The sequence below is a fragment of the Bubalus bubalis genome, chromosome 10 (assembly GCF_019923935.1).
Source record: "Bubalus bubalis isolate 160015118507 breed Murrah chromosome 10, NDDB_SH_1, whole genome shotgun sequence".
In the NCBI taxonomy this organism is placed as follows: Eukaryota; Metazoa; Chordata; class Mammalia; order Artiodactyla; family Bovidae; genus Bubalus; species Bubalus bubalis.
Genome location: NC_059166.1, coordinates 96,327,970 through 96,353,167, shown reverse-complemented (window position 1 = coordinate 96,353,167; position 25,198 = coordinate 96,327,970). Strand labels below are relative to the sequence as shown.

Genomic DNA, 25,198 nt, shown 5'->3' with positions numbered 1-25,198 from the left:
AGAGGGGAATGGGTGGCATATCCAGTGCAAACAATATGACATTATGGCACACGTAACCTGAATAGAAAATTTCTGAGTTATCACTAGTTTAGAGGCAGGCCTGGAGTTCAACCTGGTAGCACACATCTTCATTGTACCCCAGCCTGCTTCTACTGGGGGATCAGCGTTCTTTCTGATTGGCCAACACAGTGTCTGCATCTTAGATTAAGTATCACTCCATAGCGACGAGCATTGAGACCACAGAGATAAGCAACCACTGGATCATTGCTGCACCATCCATTCTCTGGGTCAGGTGTTGATGGCTGGCACTGAGGGGAGACCAGGAGAGGAATAAGAAAATGGGAAAAAATAAACTCCATTAACATGTTATGTTTTTAATGTAACACAAATAACAGAGCATGTCTCTGAAGATTTTTATTTTCCCAAAATATATTTAGAGTTTTAGAGGCTAAGGAAAATTTAAATGTCTGAAGTGTCAAGGAAGCACTTAAAAATACATTTTAAAGAAAATTCCTAACTCCAAGATTAATTCAGATTGATTGCTGTACCTCAAAGGATTTGTTAACACTTTTCTTAATGGGAAATTGATGGTTATAGTATTATACTTGAACCTTTCTAGGCCAGTCTTTCTCTGGTGTGTTAGTTCCTAAGTATTTCATGATCTTTTGATAAGTTAACATTATCAAAAATTTAGCAATGGGATGATAAAGATTAACCTTCTGTTAAATAAGTAAACATATAGTGTATCCTTGCTATGAGTGTATCCTTGCTAGTGTATCTATTAAATAAGTAAATATATCCTTGCTATACTTTTACTGTAACATTCTTCCATGTGATAAGATGCTTTTCTTCCCTTGGATTGGATGACAAGCAAATATGAAAACCGACAGTGTATTTCTCTGGTCATCAAGCTAATTTAAGTCTTGCATCTCAATGATTCATTCTGCTGCTGAAAACCTAGCTGAGAGATTTTTATTTTGTTGTTGTTTATTCCTTTTTAAAATAAAGCTAACTTAATCTAGTGTTCAGTCATGTTCATCATAGTAGACCTCTAAAGTTTAACTAAACGTCTGTCTTAAGCTAAATGTTATTGTGAAAACTTTTTTTGCTGCTACATAAAGATGTGTCTACTTTAAGAAGTAAGGCAAAAGTCATTAAACCCAGCTTCTCAAATACAAAAGGATATTTTGATGTGTTTATAGTCTCCCGTCTCTGCTCACACCTCACTGAACAACCTCCCATGTTTACCATGTGCAAAGCTATTTTTTATTTTTATTTCAGTTAAGACCCTAAATTAATACATGCTTCCTGCGAAACGCTAAATTATGTTTTCTGAAAACTAGAAAAGGCAAGTCCATCAAGCCTGCCAAAATGTGGACACAGATTCTGGCAGTTTATCCTTGCTAGGGTGGGAAACATGCAACTTAGTTTTGAAACCTTCCCAAGGTTTGCAGTGCTATTGGAAAGTCAGCTCTTTAGTTTTAAACACATTTGTCTGATGAAGCTATGTGGGGAAACAGTAATGAAGATTCTGATGTTTATTCTGTTCTGTTGACCATCACAGATCAAAGAACACCTTGCAAAGGGGCAAAGAATGCTGGCGGGTGATGGGATGTCCCAGGTCACCAAGACACTGCTGGATTTAACTCAGAGGAAAAACTTCTATGCAGGCGATCTTCTGATGTCGGTTGAAATCCTCAGGAATGTGACGGACACCTTTAAAAGGGCAAGTTACATCCCTGCCTCTGATGGCGTCCAGGTAAGGGAGGCAATTCCATGAAGGAATACCAAGTGAGCTTGGGATCACTTATGGGCCTGAGAAGCTGGTACAGCCACCTTGGAGGATTCCTGGTCTGGAGCGGGGTGTGCTCCCTCCTGTTGGGGAAGAATCCAAGCTGTGTTCAGTATGAGCTGTGGAAGTGACCCCAATTCCTTAGTCATTATACCCTTCAGTGTCCCCAACAAACATAATGCACCTCAAGGAGAGAGTGAGTAAGAATGTGTGTGAAGTGATTTGAGCCATGGGCTAAAAGACACTATAGCAAATTCAAGGTTGTAGCATGGATCTTTTATTCCCACACTTAATAACACCATCTTGCCATAGGAGACTATTAAAAGTACATTAAGCATAATGAAAGCACATTGACTATAGCATGCAAAGAAGACATGGTTTAAGTTTTGTTCGGAGTTTTGTTATTAGAAGGGGGAAGGCCATACTTAATTTTGTGGAATTATCGCCTGAAAATGCTGGGCGAGTAGAGAATTGTCCTGGATAGGAAAATAAGTTCAGTAACTCCTCAACAGCCTGTTTGTCTTGTTATGGCAAACTTCTAGAATGGCATCATTTTTTTCCCATAGTACAGTTTAAGTACTCATTCAATTTTAGAATTGTCTTTGCCATTAAGACCAAGCTTGTTGAATGGCAAACAAAGCATATTTGATGCAACACTAGTTTGGATTTCAGCTCAAGTTTTCTTGTGCTGTAGGCTAGATGTACTCCTGCCAAGAATACTGAGTTGGTTTTTGAGTTAGTTTTTGTGTTTCCAGCATAATGTTCTTCTGTATCTCTGCATGAAGTTCATTAACATAAAAGTTTGGCAAAACTCCCACATCAGGTAATTTTCTTTCAGCCCACTCTTCCTTTGGGAGTTTTATTTGCATTTCACTTAGAGAATGCAGAGGGTGGGCTTTTTCAGTGTTTTTGTTTGTTTGCTTGTTGTTTTGCTTTGTTTTGACCAGAGATTGAAGGGAAAGAGGAATAGAATGCTTTTTGGTATCATGGAATTATTCATAAATAATACCTGTGCCCTAATTTGTATAGAGATTCATATAGTACTTAAATTATATAAATATTCTGTTCATAGTAGCTGCGATAAGAATTAGAGGGGCTGTGGTATATATAATATTATATTACCTGTGTCCAGGAATACATTTCTAACTGTAAAAACGCATTACAGGGAGGAAGAGTAGAAGATACTGTCATTTGAGCATTTCGATTCTTTTTTTTTTGGCTGCACTGCAGTGCTTTCAGGAACTTAGTTCCATGACCAAAGATTAAACCCAGGCCCCTGCAGTGAAAGTACTTGTTCCTAACACACTGGACTAACAGGGAACTCCCAAAACTTTTATTACTTTGTTGTTATTCGGTGGCTAAGTCATGGACTGGAGCACACCACACTTCCCTGTCCTTAACTGTCTCCCAGAGTTTGCTCAAACTCATGTCCATTGAGTCAGTGATGCCATCTAACCATCTCATCCTCTGTTGCCCCCTTCTTCTCCTGCCCTCAATCTTTCCCAGCATCAGGGTCTTTTCCAATGAGATGCAGTTTGATCCCTGGGTCAGAAAGATCTGGAGAAAGCAGTGGCTACCCATTCTACTATTGTTGCCTGGAGAATTCCATGGACAGAGGAGCCTGGCAGGCTACAGTTCATGGGGTTGCATAGAGTCAGACATGACTAATCAGCTAACACTTTGCTGCTTTACAAAGAATGAAAGTTTTCCAGTTTTAATAATGTAATAAAGTAAGCCAAGTACAACTTTTCTCCTTAGTTCTGAAATACGTCTATCCATTAGCATTTACATTGTAAAAATTACATGTGAACTCCTTGACATAAAGTACAAGTTGTAATTTCAAAACACGTCAGATTCTTGTGTTTACAAAGGAAACATCAGGCAGAAAGCTGCCATCATTGAGCTCTTGGGCCTCTCTGTACCATCAAGAATGTAAGACTTTAAAGTTTTAATCATACTTAAATTACAATTCCCAGGTTGTGTTGGGGTCATGTTGTGAATGAACTTCTCATTGTAGGGCATGGACTCTGAACGATTAGTGTAACCAGAGGCTTTTTCATGGACATCAGCTGGTTTGACTTAAATAGAGCAATGTGATTGTGTTGTTTTATCTTGGTCAGAAACACCTTGCTGATTTTCTGTCCTACTCAGTAGTTACTCCTCGGCATGAACACAAAATCTCAGCCGGTGCTGTCCTGGTCATTTCTCACATAAAGGAGCTGCATTTTTCTACTCTGCTGTCTTGACTGGTGTCTTTCCAGGCACCTGGAAGCCTTCTTCTTCTGGAAGTCCTTCTTCATCTCTGCCTGTCCCACTCCAGGTGAAGTTGCTACAAGTCTTTCTGAAGGCCAGTCCTGCAAGCCCCAGACTTCATCTGAATATGACCTGTCTCATCTCTAAAATCCCAGGGGACTTTGCACCTCTTTTATTCTACCTTCCACAAACCATTTTGCACAAACCTTTTGGATGTATTTGTTGTCTTTGCTTGATAACAGCCTTACCCAGCACTTTTATGCCTTTACTCCCCGGGGCTCTGGGCACTTGTGATTGGCTTGGCTCATCAGACTTCATATGACATAAACTAAATTCATCATAAGTGCCATGTTCTCTTGCATTTTCACCTTGGTAGAATTACTGGTCCTTAGGCTGCTCCTGTAATATCATCTGGACTTTTCCCTTCTCTTCCTTTCCTTATGGGCAGCCGATACTGTGCCTCTTCCATCTGTCTTTCCTGTTTTCCCACTGCTGTACCCTAACTTTGCCTTCTTTCAGTGACCCCAGCCCGCATTAGTTGCATGGCCTTTTTCCTTCTATACTCCCTCAGATCTCTCCCTACATCCCTACTCATCATGTCCGCTGTCCTGGTTGTTTAGTTGCTAGGTCAGGTCCGACTCTTTGCCACCCTGTGGAATGTAGCCGGCTAGGCCCCTCTGTCCATAGAATTTCCCAGGCAAGAATACTGGAGTGGGTTGCCGTTTCCTTCTCCAGGGATCTTCTCAACCCACAGATTGAACCTGAATCTCCTGCATTGGCAGGCAGATTCTTTTACTGCTGATCCACCAGGGAAGCCCCATTGGCTATCCTAGGATGGCCATGATTATGTCATGATTAAGTCAGAACCCTTAACCTGGGCTCCAAGGTTGCCTGAAAGACAACCCAAAGCCTGTGTCTTGCCTTCTAGTGTATCCATAGTACCTGGATAACCTATCTCTCCAGCCATGAGCATGGACCACTCTCTCCCTTCACAGTTCAGTTCAGTTCAGTTCAGTCGCTCAGTCATGTCTGACTCTTTACAACCCTATAAATTGCAGCACGCCAGGCCTCCGCGTCCATCTCTTACTCCCAGAGTTCACTCAAACTCACGTCCATTGAGTTGGTGATGCCATCCAGCCATCTCATCCTCTGTCATCCCCTTTTCCTCCTGCCCCCATCCCTCCCAGCATCAGAGTCTTTTCCAATGAGTCAACTCTTCACATGAGGTGGCCAAAGAACTGGAGTTTCAGCTTTAGCATCATTCCTTCCAAAGAACATCCAGGGCTGATCTCCTTCAGAATGGACTGGTTGGATCTCCTTGCAGTCCAAGGGACTCTCAAGAGTCTTCTCCAACACCACAGTTCAAAAGCATCAATTCTTCGGTGCTCAGCTTTCTTCATAGTCCAACTCTCACATCCATACATGACCACTGGAAAAACCATAGCCTTGACTAGATGGACCTGACCTAGAGCTAAATCAACCACTTCCTGCCTCCTGGATATGCTGTGTTTCTTGGCTCCAGGTCTTAGCTTCCTGTTTGCTTTCAGACTGGCTTAGTCTCTCTCCATCTTCTAAATTAATCTCTCAGTACTCAGCCTCTGCATGCCAGAAACACGTTTCCTCCTGTATCTCTTTACATCCAGAGTTATTAGCAGCCTGTGAATCTTTGCAAAAGAAAAAATAGTCCTGATCAATCTTTGGATCCTAGCCTAGCTCCAAGTCCCCCTCATCCGAATAGGATTTAGCAGATTCTTGACTATACAAGGTGTGTAACAAATATTTGTTGAATTCACAGCAAAATTAATAATTATATAGACACCACTGAATTTTTATCCTTTTTTTTAAACTGGGGAAAGAGCAAAGACTAAAGAGATGTTAAGTAAAACTCTTTAGAGAGAATACATTCTTTTTTTTTTTTTTAAGTTTATTTTATTTTTAAACTTTACATAATTGTATTAGTTTTGCCAAATATCAAAATGAATCCACCACAGGTATACATGTGTTCCCCATCCTGAACCCTCCTCCCTCCTCCCTCCCCATAACATCCCTCTGGGTCCTCCCAGTGCACCAGCCCCAACCATCCAGTATCGTGCATCGAACCTGGACTGGCAACTCGTTTCATACATGATATTTTACATGTTTCAATGCCATTCTCCCAAATCTTCCCACCCTCTCCCTCTCCCACAGAGTCCATAAGACTGTTCTATACATCAGTGTCTCTTTTGCTGTCTCGTACACAGGGTTATTGTTACCATCTTTCTAAATTCCATATATATGCGTTAGTATACTGTATTGGTGTTTTTCTTTCTGGCTTACTTCACTCTGTATAATAGGCTCCAGTTTCATCCACCTCATTAGAACTGATTCAAATGTATTCTTTTTAATGGCTGAGTAATACTCCATTGTGTATATGTACCACAGCTTTCTTATCCATTCATCTGCTGATGGACATCTAGGTTGCTTCCATGTCCTGGCTATTATAAACAGTGCTGCGATGAACATTGGGGTACACGTACCTCTTTCCCTTCTGGTTTCCTCAGTGTGTATGCCCAGCAGTGGGATTGCTGGATCATAAGGCAGGTCTATTTCCAGTTTTTTAAGGAATCTCCACACTGTTCTCCATAGTGGCTATACTAGTTTGCATTCCCACCAACAGTGGAAGAGGGTTCCCTTTTCTCCACACCCTCTCCAGCATTTATTACTTGTAGACTTTTGGATCGCAGCCATTCTGACTGGCGTGAAATGGTACCTCATAGTGGTTTTGATTTGCATTTCTCTGATAATGAGTGATGTTGAGCATCTTTTCATGTGTTTGTTAGCCATCTGGATGTCTTCTTTGGAGAAATGTCTATTTAGTTCTTTGGCCCATTTTTTGATTGGGTCATTTATTTTTCTGGAGTTGAGCTGTAGGAGTTGCTTGTATATTCTCGAGATTAGTTGTTTGTCAGTTGCTTCACTTGCTATTATCTTCTCCCATTCTGAAGGCTGTCTTTTCACCTTGCTAATAGTTTCCTTTGATGTGCAGAAGCTTTTAAGGTTAATTAGGTCCCATTTGTTTATTTTTGCTTTTATTTCCAATATTCTGGGAGGTGGGTCATAGAGGATCCTGCTGTGATGTATGTCAGAGAGTGTTTTGCCTATGTTCTCCTCTAGGAGTTTTATAGTTTCTGGTCTTACATTGAGATCTTTAATCCACTTTGAGTTTATTTTTGTGTATGGTGTTAGAAAGTGTTCTAATTTCATTCTTTTACAAGTGGTTGACCAGATTTCCCAGCACCACTTAAGTGTAGTTCTTTGCAGGGCTTTTTATGTAAAATGCCTGCTGCTGCTGCTGCTAAGTTGCTTCAGTCGTGTCCGACTCTGCGACCCCATAGACGGCAGCCCACCAGGCTCCCCCATCCCTGGGATTCTCCGGGCAAGAACACTGGAGTGGGTTGCCGTTTCCTTCTCCAATGCATGAAAGTGAAAAGTGAAAGCGAAGTCGCTCAGTCATGTCCGACCCTCGACCCTCAGCGACCCCATGGACTGCAGCCTTCCAGGCTCCTCCATCCATGGCATTTTCCAGGCAAGAGTACTGGAGTGGGGTGCCGTTGCCTTCTCCATGTAAAATGCCTAGTTAATGCTAGATTCAGTAAAAGAGTAATACATTGATCAATCTTCTATCTCCATTGATACATTGATGAAAGTGAGATAGAATAGCCACAGTCTGTTAAAATTAGGGGAAAAATAAAGTGTGCCTTTATTTCTTGGAAGTATAGAGCATAGTAGTAGTTTTATTTTGGGTATCTGGTTGGTAGAAAATTATTCCAGAAGCCTTTTCCCTTCAGGCATATTCTTTCCAAACCCTGGGGTTTGGCCTTATGTCCGTATTTCCGCTCTTATTGGTTCTCTGCTTTAGTTTGGTCTTCCTGTTTATAATCTGATGCAGATTCCTTCAAGATGCAGATCAAAAAGCATTTCTAGTCCAAAAATCTTCTCTTCAGATCTCAGGCAGAATTCAGTGTTTTCCTAATTGTCTTGCCTTTTGAAACCTTGTAAATACCCAATGGACAGAGAATCCTGGCAGGCTACAGTCCACTGGGTCACAAAGAATCTTTTTGTTGGTACTAAGATACAACTTAGTGCTGAAAAAACAACAAAAATACTCCTATTAGAGCAGGTGTTTCACATAACAGTGAAATTATTTGTTTCCAGGCCTCTTTTTCAGCAGTAAATTTTAAACTTGTTGAGAAGACAATTAGGTCCCTGGGGCTTAAGCTGGCACTAGGAGCATGGTAGACATGCAAATATTTGTTCAAGTAATTAGTGAATGTGAATAATATAGTAATATTTGAGGAATTTGCTTTACAAAAAAGAAAAGTACCCTAAGCTTCCAATTAAGAGAAAGAAAGAAAAAAAGAGAAGATCTATCCGTTTACTTGTTTTTTCACCCCTGGGATAATTCATACCGAGTTGCATAATCAGTGGAAGTTGAGTTTATACCACCCACACCTGGAACTGTGGAACTTACAAAGTTGAATCAGACATGCAAATTGAAATTTGTCCAATAACTATGTTGATGTTTTCAGACACATTGCTTAATCTTTATGTACCTTATTTCTTCATATCTAAAGAATAAATAGTAGTAGAGTCTATTCCATTAGTCATGGCAGTTATATTCTATAAGTGAAAGAATACTGAATCATTTACTAGCCGGGAAAATACAGGATGGATTCCTACAAGAATATGGTAGTATAATTTCATCAACCACTTAATACATGACCTTGTTTGACTTATTTATGTATATATAACAATATGTATGTTATTATCATATATTCATTATTATATATTTGTTTATATAAAACATTATTATTGTTGCATATCATGCCTGAACAAAGCTTACCTAATACATATATTTTCTCTCTAAGGCATACCAGAGCTTTCTTGAATTTAGGAATGCTAGATAATCCTCCAACACTATGCTGGGAGCCATTTTCAACAGTGAAATTACCATCAAAAAGCACAAAATATATGGGGGAAAAAAACCTGGGCATTAAATCGACCATGAAACACACTTGTTTACAGTATGTGGGCTTGAGACCAAGACTCAGAGCATGGTCGTGTGACCTGAGCTGGGTACATGTGCATGGGGTGACTCAAACTCACCACGCTATGCATGTTCCTGAAGCTATGAACTTTGATTTGTGAGTTAGAAATTAATTTTAGTGAGTAATTGAACTTGCAAATATGAAATCCATGAATAACGAAGCCCAGTGATATCTGTTTTTCAGGGTTGTTGAGAGGCTTAGAAAAAAATGCAGATTATACATGTAACAACCCATTTGTGATTCATGTGGCAGACAGCAGGTTCTCTGTAATGCCATTAGTACTGGTGTTGTAACTCTTAACCCCTTGCTCTCAGCCTGCTTACAATATTTCTAAAGGAAAAGATAATTTAGGAATGAGGCTAGGCCAGTAATGAGGAAGAGAGATTACAGTGTCTCCCTTCCAGGAACTCTCAAAACATAGAGTCTGAACTGCAGCAATAAAAAAAGAACCTTAGGCCTTGAGATAGAATTTGGAGAAGAAAGCTAGGGCAGAAATAATCATCAAACTCCAATAAAAGGTGTAAAAATTGGGACTCCCCTGGCAGTCCAGTGGTTAAGACTCAATGCTTCGAATGCAGATGACATGGGTTGAATCCCTCATATGGGCACCAAGATCCCACTAGCCACAGGGTGTGGCCAAAAAGTTTATTAAAAAAAAAGAAAAAAGAAAAGACATAGTAATGGTATGCATGTGACACATTCAAAAGACCAAGTTTTGTAAAAAAGGAGATTCATACTGGAAAATGTCAGTCATGAAGGCAGGAGAACCAAGGCTAGAGAAGAGTTTGGATGTGATTCTCTATAAACAAAGTACTAAACCTGAGTGCTGTTTCTGAAAGGGGATCTGGCTGAGGTAGAGAAGGGAGATCCGTGAGTCGAGGAAGACTTGGCCACATCACTGATTTAGAGGTTCAGAGAAAAGAAGGCAAGCATGTTTCAGCAATAGTGGATCAGACAAGGAGGCAAGATCCGCTTAATGGAATGAAAGGCAGGCCTCTGAGATGGCTTATCATTGGAAGTAAAGAAAGAAAAATTGGAAAAAATACACACATGGAGTATCCACAGAGACTCCTCATGTACAATGGCCCTCAAACTTGATGAATATGAGGACTTGTCTCTTTTCAAGCATCTTTTAGTTCCCTGATGAAACTTCTATTGGCCTAACTCAGTGTTTTCCAAATGTTTTTGACTGTGACCGACTGTAAGACACACAGTTAACATCGATATATAACTGAAAAATAGACTTTTACAAAACATTTACCTATTCTGTAGGTAATGCACTCTTGCATTTTCTGTTCTTGTCTATCATGTTATGAAAAGTTGATCAGGACCCTCAAACAGGTTCCCCTCTCAATGTTTGAAAATCACTTGTTTGCCCGACATACTCCTGAGGCTTGAAAATTCATTTTTCCAATAACTTAGATTAAATAGGAGGCCGAAAACTTCCACTTCCAATTTGTTTCTTAAATGCAAACCATCTTCTTAGGAAAATTCTCAGAATTAGGAGGTCAATAAATCACATCAAGGGCTTCCCTGGTGACTCAGTGGTAAAGACGCTGCCTGTCAGTGCAGGGGACACGGGTTCATCCCTGGTCCAGAAGACACCACATACTGCAGAGCAAGTAACCCATGCTCTAGAGCCTGAGAGCTGCAACTCCTGAGCCCAAGCACCAGAGAACAAGAGAAGAATTCTGTGCTTCACAACAGGGGAAGCCACCACAATGAGAAGCTGAAGTCCACACACTGCAATAAAGAGTAGCCCCTACTCACTGCACCTAGAAAAAGCCCTAGTGCGGCAAGGAAGATCCAACACAACAAAAAAGAAAGAAATTAAATTCTCAATAGAGTTGATGATTTTGGATAAGGTAAGCATCTTCTCTTTAAAACACTTGATGAGAAAGAAGGTACGTTGGATCTTTCTCATGTACCCATCAAGAATTAGGCGAGGATCCTTAAGTATCATTTCTGTTCTGTTTTCATTTCCCTTTTGTTTTCTGTGTGCAAAAGAGTGGATTGACAGATGGGGATGCATCTATGACTGTGATCATCCAAGGCCCTCATGTAATGATTAGCCTAATTTTCTTGACCAAATACGATCTAGTAAGTACTCTTTCAGAGAAGGCAACCAGGAGGATTAATAATTTCCTATAATTAATTAATAACTACAATATTTCCTATAGTTAATTATTTCCTATAATTAATAATAATAATAGTATAAATTAATAATTTCCTGGGGACGTAGGGAAGTGGTAGAGGATGATGACTCAGAGTGCTTGCTCTGTGGGCAGAGTCCTGAGCTTCTGGTCATGGCTCTTCTACTTGTCACCTGTCTGATGCTGGACAGGTGACTGGATCTCTGCATACCATCATATTTTCTTCCATCATATGGAATGCTGGTACCCATGTATAGTGCTGATGTGAGGGTTAAATCTCTGTCTAAAAGTTATATAGCACCTCAGTTCAGTTCAGTTCAGTTCAGTCGCTCAGTCATGTCTGACTCTTTGTGACCCCATGGACTGCAGCACACCAGGCCTCCCTGTCCATCACCAACTCCCGGACTTTACTCAAACTCGTGTCCATCCAGTTGGTGATAGCATCCAACCATCTCATCCTCTGTTGTCCCCTTCTTCTCCTGCCTTCAGTCTTTCCCAGCATCAGGGTCTTTTCATATGAGTCAGTTCTTCACATCAGGTAGCCAAAGTATTGGAGTTTCAGCTTCAACATCAGTCCTTCCAATGAATATTCAGGACTGATTTCCTTTAGGATGGACTGGTTGGATCTCCTTGCAATCCAAGGGACTCTCAAGAGTCTTCTCCAACACCACAGTTGAAAAGCATCAATGCTTCAGCACTCAACTTTCTTTATAGTCCAACTCTCACATCCATACATGACTATTGGAAAAACCATAGCCTTGACTGGACGGACCTTGTTGGCAAAGTAACGTCTCTGCTTTTTAATATGCTATCTAGATTGGTCATAACTTTTCTCCCAAAGAGTTAGCGTCTTTTAATTTTGCACATGGCACACAGTAAAAGGTCAAGAAACCTGCCGACCCTTATGATTGGGGAAGGTGAGATTCTGACAGAGCGAACACCTGAAGCATCTCTGGACCACACATGTCTGCTGCTGCTGCAGACGTATATTTTGCTGTCTCTCCTGGGAACAAAGGAAGGTCAGGTGTTCCTCACAGCACTACCTAAGCAGGAATGCATTACTGGATTTTTTTCTTTTCTTTCCCTACTCTTAACACAGGAGAAAGGCAGGGAATGTGTCAAGAAGCATGGGAGCCTGAAAAGAAGAATTAGTCTGAAAGGCTGATACCACAAGACCATTTCATAGTTAACCAGCAAGTGGATGAGAGGATCGCTTGAATCAGTAGCCAGGATTCCTGGCCCTGTGGGAGCCAGTTTGAGTCCAGCTGACAATCAGTCTGAGTCACAATAGATGCTGTTTTCAATGCTTGAAGCCTGAGAAGGTTCCCTATTCTTTCTCCAGGGTAGAGAGAAGTTATGCAACTCAAAGCTATCTCTAGATAGTGTTGAGGGTGTTCGCCTGTTATAAAGAAGGAAAGAAGAAATTCAATGCTGAATACCTGCCTTCAGTGAGGGAGATATTAAGGAACGCATCTTGCTTCACCCATCAACACGAGTAAAACCTACTGTGCACAGAATTTGGGAGAAGGCTGCAAGCTGAGAGGAACTCAGGAAAGTTGGGTGTTTGTGGAATGCCACTTATCAACTGGTACATGTTATGTGGTATACATGAACGGCTTTGGTGGAGCTCAAGAAAAAATGATGAGGCATTTGATAAGCAGTCTTGCCCTTTTGGAATCCCTCGTTATTTCCTTCAGATGCAAGAAAACATTGGCATTTGCACAAGCACAGTGTACAGATAGTCTTTTCTTGTGATTTCATTTATTATCAAATTTTCCTCTTAAGAAATTATCAGGGAATGTGTCAGGTCACGGGGCTACCGTAATAAATACCATGAACTGGGTGTTGCATCGCGGGTCTGCAACAACAGAAGTGTGTTGCATCGCAGTTCTGCAGGCTGGAAGGCCAGGGTTAGGGTGTGGGCAGGTGTGCTTCCCCAAGGCCTCTCTCCTCAGCGTGTATTGGCTGCCTTTTCCCTGTAGCCTCCCAGGGCTCTCGTCCCTGCGTGCATCGCCCCTGATGTTGCTGTGTGTTCTCAGTGCCTCTTCTCACAAGCATGCCTGTCAGGCTGGGTCAGGACCCAACCTTATTTTCACTTAATCACCTGTTCAAAGGCCCTGTCTTCAAATACAGTTGCCTTCTGACGTTTGGAGGGTTGAAAGCTTCAGGGTAAGGATCAGGAGGCAGACCAGTTTGAGCCCACCACAGGGAATCTTGCAGGACTGGGGGAGTTCCTGTTTAGCCAAGAGAGGTGTGTGCCATGCACCCTCCCAGGTGACCAAGATGGCAGCCTAAAGTCTCTCTGGATGCTTGCCTTGCTGCAGGCTTGGCCTGTCTCATCTGGATCGGTTTCCCCAGAGAAGAGTCTTCTCTCCTTCCCTGCCTCCTCTGTCACCTCCCTCACCTGGTCCTCTTCCTGTCTTCTCCAGTGTTTGCACCCTGATTTTATCCCATTTGGCTCTATTCCTGGTAATTTTATTTTTCTGCGAAAGGCTCCAGATTTCCACTAGGGCTCAGGACACACAGATTCTGAGCTTCAGGCTTATGGGATGGCAGAGGCTGGACACGTGCTCTCAGCTCCACCCCAGAGCCTGAGCTCCGCTGCAGTGGAGCTGCCAGCCGGCCCAGGCACGCCCCGTAGGGTCTGCCGTGTGCGCGTGGGGCTGCCCATCCTTGAGGGGCCTGAGCCTGGGCCTGGCATTACTGCCGTCTGCCTCCTGGGCACCTGTCCCCCTGATTAAGAGGGTATCACCAGCATCGCCCCATTGCCTTGTACCCTGATTAAGGGGGGCATCACCAGCATTGCCACATTGCCTCGTCCCCTGATTAAGGGGGCATCGCCACATTGCCTCATCCCCTGATTAAGGGGGCATCGCCATATCGCCTCCTCCCCTGATTAAAGGGGCATCACCAGCATCGCCACATCGCTTCATCCCCCTAATGAAGCCACCGCCCCCGGCCTCCGCGGACGACACAGGCTCCTTCCAGGACCCCTCGTTTTCCTTCTTACTTTCCTGTCCGCTGTTTGCCACTGTTAGATTTTGTGTTTTCCTGAAACTTGTGTGACAAGACTCTGGTGGGATCTGGGCCCCTCTGAACTAACCCCTGCCTCTCTTGCATCCTGTATTAACAGTCTTCTTCCTCCACCCCTCAGCTCCTACTGAAGGTCGTGCGGCTGCGTCTGCTTCCTTTCTGTCTCTTGAACACCTTAGGTTGCCTGCCTGCCTGTCGTTTCCCAGCACCGTCCTGAGCCTGCCCCTGGTTGATGGCCCCTTCCTCACCCTGTTTTCAGCTCACACCTCATCTCCTCAGAAAGGTCTTTCCTACTGGCTCTTCAACCTAATGCAGCCTTTCACATGCACACACATACAGACACTGTACACACACATCCAACCATGTGTACACATACACACTCATACACACAGACACATGTATACATAAACAGCCTCACATGCACACTCACACACACACATACACACACACCCACACAGACACACATATACACAAACAGCCTCACATGCACACTCATATACACACACAGACACACATATACACAAACACCCACGCATCCACATTCACAGACACACATATACACAAACACCCACACATACACACTCATACACACACTCATACACACTCATACACACACACAGATACACATACACACACACATAAACACTCATACACACAGACACACATATATACAAACACCCACACATACACACTCATATACACACACAGACACACATATACACAAACACCCACACATACACACTCATACACACACAGACACGCATATACACAAACACCCACACATACACACTCATACACAGACACACATATACACAAAAACCCACACATAAACACTCATACACACACTCATACACACACTAATGCACACACACAGACACACATATACACAAACACCCACACATACACACTCATGTACACACACAGACAACATATACATAAACATCCACACATACACACTCATACACACACACATATACACACATATACACAAACACCCACACATAAACACACACACAGACACACATATACACAAACACCCACACATATTCATACACACTCATGTACACATACTCATACACACACAGACACACATATACACAAACACCCACACATACTCATACACACTCATGTACACATACTCATACACACGCAGACACACATATACACAAATACCCACACATACACACACACACAGACACACATATACATAAACACCCACACATACACACTCTTATACACAAACATCCACACATAAACACTCATACACACACTCATACACAGAGACACACATATACACAAACACCCACACATACACATTCACACACACACAGATACACATATATACATTTATACCAAACACTCACACATACACACCAGGTGGTGCTAGAGGTAAAGAACCCGGCTGCCAGTGCAGAAGACAAAAGAGACACGGGTTCAGTCCCTGAGTCGGGAAGATCCCCTGGAGGAGGAAATGGCAACCCACTCCAGCATTCTTGCCTGGAGACTTCCAGGGACACAGGAGTCTGAGGGGTTACAGTCCATGGACTCACAAAAGAGTCAGAAACATTGAAGCGACTTAGCACAGCACATGCCCTCACCATCCACACACACATACACACATGTACATAAGCATGCACACACATACCCCTCCCCGGCCCAGTGGCTCCGGGGCCCCATACACTACTTTATTTTTGTATCATCGCCTTAAGTCATGTTTTAGATGATTACTTACTCCTAAATTTACTTTCCTTACACAGTACCATGTAAGGTCCGTGAGGGCAGGACCTGTGAGTGTCTTGCTCACTGTTGTTTTCCCAGCACTCAGAATTGGGACAAGTACATAACAGGTATGCAGGAAGTATTCTGGAAAAAGCACATGCATTTCTGCTTCACAAGTGTCCCCTGCGTCTTTCCGCACGCCCATCCCACATCCATTGTCCCCTTACACCCTCATAGCCTCTCCCTCGGGCTGTAAACTCTCCCAGGGACATTCCTCTCTCCAGCCTTCTTACTCCCCAAAGCCCCGGCTTTCTACCTGCAGTGGATTTTTCTCTCTCTCCTGATGCCCTTCTGCTGCTAAACAAGGCAGCTGTCACTCCACCAGGGATGGGCAATGATGTAGCGTGGTGGTGAGGCCTACAGTATTGGACAAAGAGCAAGCTGTGTGTGAGAGAGATGGCTCCTTCCTGGGAAAGAATCAAGGCCACACATCCTCTTCTGTATTCGCCAGGTGACTGGATCTCTGCATGCCACCATATTCTCTTCCATCATGTGGAATGCTGGTACCCATGTATAGTGCTGATGTGAGGGTTAAATCACTGTCTAAAAGTTATACAGCACCTCAGTTCAGTTCAGTCGCTCAGTCATGTCTGACTCTTTGTGACCCCATGGACTGCAGCACACCAGGCCTCCCTGTCCATCACCAACTCCCGGAGTTTACTCAAACTCATGTCCATTGAGTCGGTGATGGCATCCAACCATCTCATCCTCTGTCGTCCCCTTCTTCTCCTGCCTTCAATCTTTCCCAGCATCAGGATCTTTTCAGATGAGCCAGTTCTTAGCATCAGGTAGCCACACTCATACATAGAGGCACACATATACACAAACACCCACACATACACATTCACACACACACAGATACACATATATACATTTATACCAAACACCCACACATACACTTCAGCTTCAACATCAGTCCTTCCAATGAATGTTCAAGACTGATTTCCTTTAGGATGGACTGGTTGGGTCTCCTTGCAGTTGAAGGGACTCTCAGGAGTCTTCTCCAACACCACAGTCCAAAAGCATCAATGCTTCAGCACTCAGCTTTCTTTATAGTCCAAATCTCACATCCATACATGACTACTGGAAAAATCATAGCTTTGACTAGACAGACCTTCGTTGGCAAAGTAATGTCTCTGCTTTTTAATATGCTGTCTAGGTTGGTCATAACTTTTCTTAAGCATCTTTTAATTTCATGGCTGCAGTCATCATCTGCAGTGATTTTGGAGCCCAAAAGTGGGTGTCTGTGCTCATGATGGCCTTGAGACTTAAAATGACATTTTCAAAGAATTTGTATAGTTGATTTACAATGTTGTGTTAGTTTCAGGTTACAGCAAAGTGATTCAGTTATACATATGTGTATATATATATATATATATATATATATATATATATATATACACATATATATTTATTTTTTTCAGATTCTTTTCCCTTGTAGGTTATTACAGGATATTGACTAGAGTTCCCTCTGCTATACAGTAGGTCCTTGTTGGTTATCCAGGGATCGAACCTGGGTCTCCTACATTGGAGGCAGATTCTTTACCCTCTGAGCCACAAGAGAAGCCCAGCTTATAAATAGTAGTGTGTAAATGTTTTTTTTGTTAATGCATATATGTGGAATGTAGAAAAATGGTATAGATTTGCAAAGGAGAAATAGAGACATAGCTGTAGAAAACAAACTTATGGATACCAAGTGGGAGGTGGGAAGAATTGGGAGATTGGGATTGACATATATATAATATTGATATTATGGATAAAATAAACTAGTGAGAACAGACTGTATAGCACAGGGAGCTCTAGTCAATGCTCTGTTGTAACTTAAATTGGAAGGGAATACAAGGAAGGCGGTATATATGTATACGTGTGGGTGATTCACTCTGTTGTACAGCAGAAACTAACACAACATTTTAAAGCAACTATGTTCCAAGAAAAATTAATCTTAAAATGCCTTTGAAATAGGAAGAATTTGATCCTGTATTTAATCAGGAAAACCAGCTTCCTTACTTGCAAAACTAAGCACTCATATCTCCTTCCCTGGACATATAAACATACAAAGCCCTGTGTATAGAGCAGAGGATGGTGTTGAAAAGGAGGCAGCACATTGGGGAAGGGACCATTTATCCATGATCTTTATTCTCCCAGTGCTCATCCAGGGTCTTCTACACAGTAGGAATGAAGCCAGTCAAGTTGAAATATTTGAGTATTTATATTTTCCTATGCCTTGTGCTGTATGCCAGGGGCATGAGAGTGAGCAAAATAGAAATAATCTGAACTAAATGATAGGCTGGTCAAGAAAAAGCCCTACACTGATCATCACATAAATGCATCGTAATTAAGAAATGTGATATATCACACAAAAAAACCTACACAGTACAATTGCAGCTCATCGTGTTTGCTGCCCTGTATGTGGTGCTTACGACTGCTTGCTGCCTGCCTGACGTTAGGGTGAAGGAGCTCTTACCTGTTGCTGGGTGAGCTTGTGGTGGTTTTGCTGGGGTGCTCATGCCTGGGTGCAGAGACTGTCATACTGATTCTCCAGGTTTTGGGGAACACCAGCTCACAGAACAGAGAACAAGGGGCCCTTCTAGTAGATAGGACCCCTTCCTTCACATCACATTCTTGTAGGTGATTACTTCCATATACTGGCTATTTCCTTCTTCCATGAATTTTTTGCCAGTCATGAAGGATGACAGTACTGGTAAGTGAAAGATAAAAATGGTCACTAATCAGAAAAAATAAATAAATAGCCTATGCAGACCTCATGTGCTTTAGGGGGTGGTGGTGATCTGAAAGCCTTTTTGAGGAAATGGCATGTAAATCTATGTGTGGAGGGCAAGGGAAAAAAAAGAAAAAAAACGGCTCTTTGAGTAAACAAACAGAAAAATGGTTGAAGAAAGGGAGCCACATTGTATGCATCCAGAAGCTGGGTAGCATCGTGTTTGGGATGCTCTGAGTAGTCTGCTGAGCCTGGAGTAGAGAGAGTTGGGGGCAGGATAGCTCAAGAGGGGGTGAAGAGGCAGGAAGGGGCTGGATCACACTTGACCTGCATCTGCTGTCTGGACTGGGGATAGACGACTGTCCTGAGGTGTTTATCTCAATCCTAGTGGAGTGTCCCTGCATCCCTGCTTGTCTTTGAAGCTTTTCTTACAATCCCCTTATATTTCTAGTCGGATCACCACAATCCATGAAAGCATTCCGTTCTGCTAACTGACTCTTACTCCTTGGGACCCATCTCTGCATCTCGGTGCCCAGGCATTTGCTGCTGGGTTGAAGGGAGGAGAACATGCTTCCCATGGCTCAGATATCTCAGATCAGGAGGCTCATCTACAGCTCTCTTTCTCTAAGGAATTCAGCTAAAGGCATGTGCTGAGATGTGCCTCGGTATATTTATAGAAAATCATAGATTGTCCCTAAGAAATTTGTCAAGTGGAAGCCAGACAGGCACAGAGCAAAGAATTAGTTAGTTACTGCTTTCCATAAAAGTGAGTGTCCTTTTAGTCTCCTGTGGCTAAACCTAGGACTTGCACTTTGAATGTGGCAGGGACATTGGTGCTTCTCTTTGTGACCTGCATTCCTTGTGCTGATTTTCAGAATACTTCCTGCCCAGGACAAGCAGCGTCCTGCCTCCTGAACTCGGTGCCCATGCTGTTTGGCACAGAGCCTGCCACATGGTGGGTGTCTCACCATCACAACTCTGAAACCCCTCCCAGGGGAGGGCAGGAAGGAGAGTTTTCTGCTGAACAAATCACGGGCCATAATGTGGCTGTAAATACAAATCATGCAGCCAGTCATAAAAAAGATAGCACCAAGGGAATAAAATCATAAAGCTTCCGTATATCGAGTACTTAGCTTGTGTCCGATAACTGTGTGGAGAATGAGCTCTTAGCTTCACAAGTGCTCTGCCCAGCAGCTGTTGGCATCCCTGCCTTACAGAGAAGGCAAGCTGTGGTGGGCCACGTAAGCCCACAACCACACAAGTACTAAGTAATGGGGGAATTTTAAACTAGGTCAGCTAGTTCAAGCTCCAAACTCAGACTCTGCCAAGGACTCTCAATTTTCAAATTGGTGTAAGTCATAGAGATCAGAGCTTGATCAAAACCAAACAGAAACCCACTGTCAGACGAAGTTCCGGGGCTAAGGGACTTGATCCATAATTCATCAAAAGAGCAATCTGACCCCAGTTAGCAGCGCTCTTAAAAAAACTACAAGGAGTGCATCTGCTGCTGTGGAAGTTTCTTTATATTTTTCTCAAAAATTCAATCCAGTGACCTAAATGTTATGAGTCCCCTCTTCAGAATTCTGTTCTGTTTGGTTTTGCCTTGTTCTTTCACACTGGTCTTTGAGCAGAGGTCAAGGTGAATTGATATATTGAAATACATTTTTCCTTTATGTGTTTTTTTAATTGAGGTATAGTTGATTTATAATGTTGTGTTGGTTTCTGCTGTACAACAACGTGAATCAGCCCTAAGTAAGTATGTGTTAGTCACTCAGTCATGCCCGACTCTTTGTGACCCCAAGGACCCCACCAGGCTCCTCTGTCCATGAGATTTTCCAGGCAAGGATGCTGGAGTGGGTTGCCACTTCCTTCTCCAGGGGATCTTCCCAGCCCAGGGATCGAACCTGGGTCTCCGGCACTGCAGGCATATTCTTTACTGACTGAGCTATGAGAATCCTCCATGTGTGTACATATATCCCCTTCATTATGGACCTCCCTTCACTTCCCTTTCCCACCCATCTAGGTCACCACAGAGCACAGAGTTGATCCCTGTATTAGACAGCAGGTTCCCACTTGCTGTTTTATATTTTACACCTGGTAGTGTATATATGTCAACACCACTCTCTCAACTCATTCTCCCTTTCCCTTCCTGCATTCACATATCCATTCTCTATGTCTGTCCCTCCCCAGTTTTCCAGATTCCATACATATACCTCTTCCCCAGTGTCTGTGAGACAGATTAGAGCAGGGTCAACTCAAAGGAATGATGCTTGAGTCTTGGAGAAATGCAGGTATACTGACTTTGTAACTCTGTTATTTCCTATTAACCACCTGCTGTGAAAAAGGCATTGCATGTGAGGAAGATACACTAAGAAACAGGAAAAGTTCAGTTTCCCCATAAATGCCTACCCACCCCCTCACCTGGGATGTTCTGACTTAGCCCCTGTGACCTTAGCTGCTGCTGCTGCTGCTAAGTCGCTTCAGTCGTGTTCGACTCTGTGCGACCACATAGACGGCAGCCCACCAGGCTCCTCCGTCCCTGGGATTCTCCAGTCAAGAACATTGGAGTGGGTTGCCATTTCCTTCTACAATGCATGAAAGTGAAAAGTCCTGTGACCTGCATGGCCCCACAACTGGCCATTTCCAGACCTAAGCCACAGGAAGATGGAAGGAGAGCTTTATTCTGTGCTATTTCCCCTCGCAGATAAGAGTCGAATACTATTTACTAGCCTTGGAGAGTGGTCCAACAGCCTTTCATAGACTCTCTGCTTGCTTGAACGTATATTTTAAAAATTTGTTTTTTTTACACTATGCTCTCTGGTGATTTTGAAAAACGTAACTCTGAATGTATCATTTTGATCAAGGAATCACGTGTGCTCGCACTGGCCTTGGCGTACAGCACGGAGTCGCTGACCCTCTGTTAGTAAAACACGCTGTGTGAAATGCTTTCCCAGAAATGGAGATGCATTTGCACAAATTGCTTCCCATTCGCGTGGCACCCTCGTTAGGAGCAGCATGAATTCTGTGTGAGAGCTGGCGGGGGCTCGGTTGTGGACCTCAGCTCTGCTCACTGGTGTGAACAGGGATACAGCCTGCAACTTTTGTCTCATTAGCATCACGTCCCCTGCTGAGTTCAACTGCCACAGGCAGTCTGAGAACTCTAAAGGTTAATTCTTTCTGCTCCTATGTAGAGTTACAGCTCAATGGACAAAGCTCTTAAAATGTTATCACTCCAACCAGGACATTTTAAGTGGAAAAAATGGCTGGTAGTACAAAAAGGTTAAATGAATTAGAAAACCAGTCTCACACAGACTTGCCCGTTTTTGTTTTGTTTTTTCTTTCCCCAGAGTTGCATAAAATATTGTGTAACTTTTATTGAGGCTGTGACTCAAAACATGTTTCAACCATGTGATTGCCAGGAACTATTAAAATAAATAGCACAAATAGGGCAATTAAATATAGATACTAACAGATTCAGAGCACAGGAGGAAATGGAGCAGCTTTGTTTTCCTTCTAAAAACACCCAGGTCAATTAATTTAGAATTTGAATAAAGGCCTGTTTTGAAAAGCCAGCTGGAGAGGGAGGAGGGCTAAGGAGGTAAAAAAATTCTGGCTCTCACCCCTCACCCCGCAAAGGGAGACCTGCCCCAAGCGAATGTATTGAGTGGATCAGTGAGGCAGTGTTCCTGCTGACTCCAGGCAGACTAGTTGGAAGAGGTGGGCTCCAAGGACAGCAGCAGGGACCACCATCCGTGTCGCTTTACACAGACGTTGCAGGTTCACTATACACTTCCTGGGCCTCCCGTGACCCTGTCACTGGCACCCTGGCTTTCCTCTCCTGGCCCCTGTGTTTTGAGGACAGAGAGAGGATGAGAGGATGGGGAGGTCCATCCTTGGTAACCACCCCTTGTGTAGGTGCCAGGCACTAACACCGCCCATGTGGGTGTGTGACACAGAAAGTGAACCCTGCAAGGTGCCTGCCTGCCTGGAAAAGGGACGCTGAAACTGGTGGTGAGCACTCCCAGGACAGGATGCTGTCAGTGGGTTTCCAATGGGTCATCAGGGACATGGGGAAGGGCAAGGATTTGGAACATCCCCAGAACCATGTGACCATTCCTTCCTTGGTTCTGACTTGCTGCAAGGGACAGGGGAATCAAAAGCAAGGATTTGAAAATAGCCAAGATTTACTGAGTGCTTGTTGAAAAGTTGCATGCCATCTTTATGATATGTAGTTGTAACCGTTAAAATAATATAGCCAGAAAAAAGGGCAGAGCCCGGGTCCGCCGAGGAAGGCTTCACTCATCAGCTGTGCCTTCACTGTCATGCCCTTCGACACAGCCATGTGAGAGGCGAACGTGGGTCCCAGGGAAGTGGGCCACTTGAATAAGACACACACGGGGCTGTCTTACAGGCGCTCGCAAAGAGGGCTTCTTTGTAAGGAATAATCATATGGTGTCATGAGACAGCAGAATCAGGGACAAATAACTGTGAGAGAAAAGAACTGTTGTACCTATTTTGCTATCTTCTAAGATGGATATATATGTAGGAAGGTCACTGGAAATCCCAGGATCTTAAGGGATCCTCAGAGATCTTCCAGGATAGTATGTTGGTGTCATTGAGCAATATGGCAAAGTGTTTAGACCTTCAGCGCATTATCAGTCCAAATAGATGTTGTCAGCAAGTATGCTTCCTCGTGTAACATTAAATCTTTTTTTCTAATTTAATTTACAGAACTTCTTTCAAATAGTTAGCAACCTTCTCGATGAAGACAACAAGGAAAAATGGGAAGATGCACAGCAGGTAAGACCAGGTTATTTCTGAACTTAAAGTGAAAGTGGCTAAATCAAGCTTCTTAATCTGTGAAAAAAGGAACGGCTTGCTATTCCAAGAGCATAAAATGAAAAATTTAAGTCATTCTAGATTATTTCATACTAAATTTAGAGAAAACAAATAACCTCCTTTATCATGACAATCTATGGAATGAATGATATTTAAAATGTAAAAAAATGGTGTAGGTTTAATATCTAACTTTAAGGTATTAACAGATAATGACTATGCAACTCAGCCATCCTTTTCTTTCCTGTCTACAGACTATAGGGAAAACAACAAATCTAAAAGGAGATATTGCAAACTAAACTGTGGGGTACTAACTAGTTACATCATTTGTATTTACTGCAATGTTATGTGTAATCTGAATTATGTATACACATGTGTGTTTTGATTCAATGCCAAGAGTTGTAAAAATGAATTCTTAGTAAAAAAAAAAATATATTCTGCTTTTTTCTCTTTCTGCTAAGCATTATAACTGTAGCAAATAGCCTTACCGGTTTAGTTATTATTATTATTTTTTAATATAAATTTATTTATTTTAATTGGAGGCTAATTACTTTACAATATTGTATTGGTTTTGCCATACATCAACATGAATTTGCCACGGGTGTGCACATGTTCCTCATCCTGAACCCCCCTCCCACCTTCCTCACCATAACATCCCTCTCGGTCATCCCAGTGCACCAGCCCCAAGCATCCTGTATCATGCATCAAACCTGGACTGGCGATTCATTTCACATATGATATTATACATGTTTCAATGCCATTCTTCCAAATCATCCCACCCTTTCCCTCTCCCACAGAGTCCAAAAGACTGTTCTGTACATATGTGTCTCTTTTACTATCTCGCATACAGGGTTATCGTTACCATCTTTCTAGTTATTATTTGAAAAATGCCATTTGTGCCGTACTGACTGACGCGTGGTTAATAATATTTTTTCTTAAACACAAAAAAAGTGGGTTAGAAGTTAACAAAGGGAGAATAAGCATATTTTTAAAAACCCTGTGGAAATTTAACTTAACTGAATGTTAAATGGCTTTAAGTTTTCTTTTGATACTTGATCCTTGTTAAAAAATCCAACACAGCAGTACAATATTGAAACTGAGAGTATTTACTGAGGTTCAGGGGGCTCCTCTTCTCTCTGCTTTTCCTTTTGTAATCATGATCTGGGCCTTCAGCAGTAGAGCTCACTATTTCTGTTATCATAGGAACTCTAAAAATAGTCCAGCATGGTCCACCTCATTATCAGGTACACGTGCTGTGCTTCTGGCTGTAGCAAGGAAAAAAAAAAAAAAAATCACTGCTTAGTCTAAGACCCTAAATCTATCTTTTCCTACTACTTTGAATTATATACTTGCCCTTGGCTTCCTTCTAGAGGAGAACCTCCTTCACTCACTGTGAGAAAACGGTGTCTCTCAGTAGAATACACTGCAAAGGCTGAGTGCATCAGAATTCTGGTGACTATTCACTATGGATATATTTAGATCAAATGAATACTACCCTGTTTAAAACAAGACTGTAATTCATCAGATGGTATTATTTACTATGAGA

The 25,198-nt window shown here is 42.6% G+C and overlaps 1 protein-coding gene across 3 annotated transcripts in view; it reads left to right on the top strand.

The window, feature by feature from the left end:
* The window catches only part of ADGRB3 (adhesion G protein-coupled receptor B3), an 884,190-nt gene that overhangs the window by 415,919 nt on the left and 443,073 nt on the right, over positions 1-25,198 (top strand). For all 3 annotated transcript variants that reach the window (XM_044924546.2, XM_006078271.4, XM_006078270.4), the window contains exons 11-12: positions 1,565-1,759; positions 23,548-23,616. In XM_044924546.2, the coding sequence (XP_044780481.2) occupies positions 1,565-1,759; positions 23,548-23,616 (264 nt within the window). The remainder of the gene's footprint in view (positions 1-1,564; positions 1,760-23,547; positions 23,617-25,198) is intronic.